A 4,797-nucleotide genomic window follows, 5' to 3' on the forward strand; every position below is an offset into this window, starting at 1 on the left:
AGGAGACCAATTCAAAACATCAGGACCCTTCTTAGTCAGATCAGTCAATGGCTTGGCAATACTAGAAAATTTTGCTATAAATTTCCGATAAAAATTAGCAAAACCCAAAAACTTCTGGAGGGCCTTCAAAGAAGTGGGCTGAACCCAATCATAAATGACCTGTACCTTGGCCGGGTCCTTTTCAATAGTTGACGGAGACAAAATAAATCCCAAAAATGAAATCCTCTGTACTCCAAAAAGGCATTTCGATCCTTTGACATACAGGGAATTCTCCCTCAAGATCCGGAACACAGTCCGAATATGTTCCACATGAGAATCCCAATCCTTGGAGAAGATCAAAATATCATCCAGATAGATAATCAAAAATTTATCGACAAAGTCTCGGAAAATATCGTTCATGAAGCACTGGAAGACAGAAGGGGCATTAGTGAGCCCAAAAGGCATCACCAGGTACTCAAAATGTCCCTCCGGAGTATTAAACGCCGTCTTCCATTCATCCCCCTGCTTAATGCGGATAAGATTATACGCCCCCCTGAGGTCAAGCTTGGTAAACCAGCAAGCACCTCTAACTCTAGAGAATAGATCCGAAATCAGGGGTAACGGATACTGATATTTAATAGTAATTTTATTGAGGGCACGATAATCAATACAAGGCCTTAAAGAACCATCCTTTTTGGCCACAAAAAAAAAAAAACGGCACCTAAGGGTGAAGAGGATGGTCTAATATGACCCTTCTCCAACGCCTCCTTAATATAGGACCGCATAGCCTCGTGCTCGGGTACAGATAAATTGAAGAGCCGACCCTTGGGAAATTTATACCAGTCAAAGACACAGACTCATTCTCACTAAATACATCATAAAAGTCCGCCAAATAGTCAGGAACATAATGCGACTGAGGAGAGGTGGAAAAAAACGGAGCCTCACTAAAGGCACACCGACAACCCCAACTCACCACAGACACAGATTTCCAATCCAAAACTGGATTATGAATTTGCAACCAGGGAAACCCCAGAACAACGGCATCATGCAGACCATGCAATACCAAAAATCTGCAATTTTCTTGATGGTCTGGGGCGACCCGCATGACCACCTGGGTCCAAAACTGAGGTTTATTTTTAGCCAAAGGAGTAGCATCAATCCCCCTCAAAGGGATAGGCGTCTGCAGAAGTGTCATCGGAAATCCACAACGTTTAGCAAAATATAAGTCCATTAGGTTTAGCGCTGCTCCCGAATCCACAAAAGCCTTGGCGGAAAATGTGGACAGGGAGCAGATCAGAGTAATTGCCAGAAGAAACTTAGGTTGAACACCACCAACAGAAAACGTGTGTGCAAAGCGTTTCTCTCGTTTAGGACAAACAGAAATAATATGCGAGGCATCTCCACAGAAAAAACAGCTTATTACACCTTCTGAACTCCTGACGTTGCGCCTTAGACAAAACTCTATCACATTGCATAGGTTCAGAAGTCTGTTCAACCGGTGGCAACACCTCTCGTGCAATCCTGCGTTCACGTAAACGCCGATCAACCTGAATGGCTAATGACATAGAATCGTCCAGACCAGAGGGAACAGGAAATCCCACCATAGTATCTTTTACGGCTTCTGACAAACCCTTCCGAAAGAGAGCAGCCAAGGCATTATCATTCCAGGTAGTAAGGACCGCCCACTTTCGGAACTTTTGACAGTACAACTCTGCAGAATCTCGACCCTGGTTCAATGCCAACAGGGTCTTTTCAGCCTGATCAATAGCATTAGGTTCGTCATACAACAACCCCAAAGCTTGAAAGAATGCGTTCACATTAGTCAGAATAGGATCATCTGGTTTCAAAGAAAATGCCCAATCCTGGGGATCGCCACGCAGCAAAGAGATGACAATTTTAACCTGCTGCGCGGAGCTCCCTGACGAGTTAGGCTTCAAGGCAAAAAATAATTTACAATTATTTTTGAAACTCAAAAATTTAGATCGATCCCCAAAAAATACATCAGGTGTAGGGATCTTTGGTTCAACAGCATGCGAACGAGCAAGGTAGGCGGAAATTCCCCGCACTTCCGCAGCGAGCTGCTCCACACGATCAGACAATTGCTTTATCTCCATTGAGAGAAAAAAAAATTCCCCCTACGGCCTCAGAGATATAGAGGAAAGAATATACACACACCTTTTTTTTTTTTTTTTTTTTTTTTAAACACAATTCTTTCCTGCTATTGAGTACCCTAGGATCTGTGGTATGGCGGGTGATTCTGTTATGATTGAGTCACCGTAGGAGGCAAAAACAGAAATGCTTGCTAAGTCCAGAAAACCAGAGAAGTTGGCAGCTATCGGATTGCAGACCCCTGAACCTATCAACACAACTAGCAGTAGCCGTGGGGGGTTCCTACGATGCCCTAGACCCCTCGATCACAGCCGGAGAATTAAATAGGCCGAAAGAAAGGGGAAATCTAAACTGCCCCAGAGCAGTTAGAAGCAAGATGAAAATACTAACACAGACAGAAAGATAGACTGAGCAAAGAGGGGCCCAAGCTAACTAAATAGAAAAGGACAGGAAGGCTGCTGTCTGCAATCTGTGAAAAACCCTATTAAAATAAGAGCCAACAAACTGACAGTGAAAAAGGCCCTGAAGACGCTAGGCTTCAAAAAAGCTATGTCAGTACTCAGGAATATACTAACGACAGAGCTACAGGCAAAAGGAGATTCAGCTCACCCCAGCAGGGAATGGCAGAATACAGAAAAGCAAGGAAAACAAAAAACAAAACAAAAAGCTAACAGGCAAAACAGAAACTTCGCTTTAGAGGAGCAGGAATCAGACTGGTGTCCTACAAGTCCACAGAGAAATCACCCGCAGGGCAGAAGGGCGTCGGCAGCCTTATATCCAGTCCGTGACTCCACTCAGCCAGTCATCCTCATTAGACTCAGGTGCCTGATAATCAGGCTCATTACCTTCCTTTACCAGAATAGGGAGTTCACCAGACCCCAGTGACGAAGGGGAAAATGAACTCACAACATACTAGCTACGGAAAAAGAAACATTATTAAAGGAGAAATGGGAGAGAGAGCTGACACTTCTGTCTCAATTGAAGTAGGGATCTCCTGAAGTGACCAGGTAATTACAGCAGGGGGATTTGCTGGAAAGAAGACACCAAGGCTGAGATTTGTTTATGCAGAGGCAGGGATGTACACTTCCAAATCAAAGAGCTTCCTCTGATCAAAGAATCTTTCTGAATCTTTTTGTCTCTGGTGTCCAAATATGAATATTGGGGTTTGCATTGATCTAAAATTTATGGGAGATATATTTTGGGTGTCATAGGAAAGGGACGAACAGAATGCATTCACTCACATCACCTTAAAACCATTCTAATCCCTCCAACTTAATATTGATTCGATAGATGATGATACATGCCATATTTCATCTCTATCGAAAGGTAAAATCGCGGTAGGAAACATGACGACGATATCTACCACCTGTGACCTCCAGCGGCGAACACATCCTGAAAGTTGGGGATCTCATAAAATTCTGAAGGACTTGGAACATCCCACGACCTGCCCCAACATGACCTCATCAAGGGGAGGTATGAGGGCGTAACTTTGTTCTAATAAAGAGCAGAGTTTGTGTGTTTGTCATTCTGGAAAACATAGTTCACCGTGAGAGTGGTCCACTTTCCTAATCAGAGCACTTCCCACCTCTAAGCTCTGAGCCACTCCTGCAAAATCAGGTTTAGTAATTCTCTTCGTTATTCCTTTTTATGCTTTGTGATTGTATATATCATGATTGATAGGAATATGGGATAGTGTATTTGGATTATAAAGCAATATTTGACTGCAACCAACACGTTGCATTGTAAAGCAATAAACTGTATTATCCTTTGCACTATACCCAGTGAAATGACGTAGTGTCGTGCTTAATCCAACTTAACAAAGCCGATGTCCTTCGCGTACTGCCTGAAGCACTGGCGGCACATGTTCAGTCCGTATTTGCGGATCAGTCCGTGTCTATTAGAGCAAACACGGCAGGAGCGGGAGCCCTGGCCGAATTTCCTCGGGTGACTCCAGTACAGCTGCTGGTGACCCATCTCGTCCGACTGTCTGCTGCTCGCGAAAAGGACTGCGCCGCAGATTGGTTTAGACCCAAACTCAACTACGGTATAAGGTGCAAGCTTATATCTGGTAACCAGCTTTTCCAATCTCTGCTCTGAATCCACTCCTGTGTCTCCATTCAATGTCAGCAAGCAGTTAATCCTGAATGCTATCTATGTGTTTTCAACTCTGCAAGCTTATATCTGGTATATAGTTTTTTCAACTTACTCTGCTTGTCCCCTTATGTTGTGAGGTCAAGAAACTTTTCAAAGTGCTTTATGATCCATGTAGTGCTGGACATGTGTTTATTTGACCACAACATTTTATTGGGTCCTGGTGTCTCAATTTAGTGTGATTGATTAACGAGCAGAGAGAGCCACAAAAAAAAACAAAAAAAAAACTTAGCCTTAACCTCCTATATATTCAGACCTAGCTAGGGGGAGCATTTATGCAGGGGTGGCATTTATGCACATGTAATCTAAGTACATGTATCAAAGTACTTCTGGCAGTTATAACATGGCAGTTGGGCAGGAGACAGGTAAGACATTTATATACATCTTCTCCCTGTACATTTGGAGTACAACAAATATATACCATATGCATTTGTGTAATTTTTATCCTGGCCGCTGCATTCACACACATCCACCGCCCTGGCATTAACTCTCCACACTCCATCCATATTGGCCCCTCGCTTCTTTCCTCTCCTATGTATAGCACTCATGCTCTTTTCA

General features: G+C 43.4%; 1 protein-coding gene across 1 annotated transcript; it reads right to left on the minus strand.

The window, feature by feature from the left end:
* Positions 1-3,867: 3,867 nt before the first annotated feature.
* On the minus strand, positions 3,868-4,113 carry LOC141058809 (small ribosomal subunit protein uS14). The gene has a single exon (XM_073555034.1). The coding sequence runs from the start codon at positions 4,060-4,062 to the stop codon at positions 3,892-3,894; it is 171 nt and encodes a 56-aa protein (XP_073411135.1). The 5' UTR covers positions 4,063-4,113; the 3' UTR covers positions 3,868-3,891.
* Positions 4,114-4,797: the final 684 nt, after the last annotated feature.

Source organism: Dendrobates tinctorius, unplaced genomic scaffold, assembly GCF_039654945.1.
Source record: "Dendrobates tinctorius isolate UK_male_01 unplaced genomic scaffold, ASM3965494v1 ptg000214l, whole genome shotgun sequence".
Taxonomy (NCBI): domain Eukaryota; kingdom Metazoa; phylum Chordata; class Amphibia; order Anura; family Dendrobatidae; genus Dendrobates; species Dendrobates tinctorius.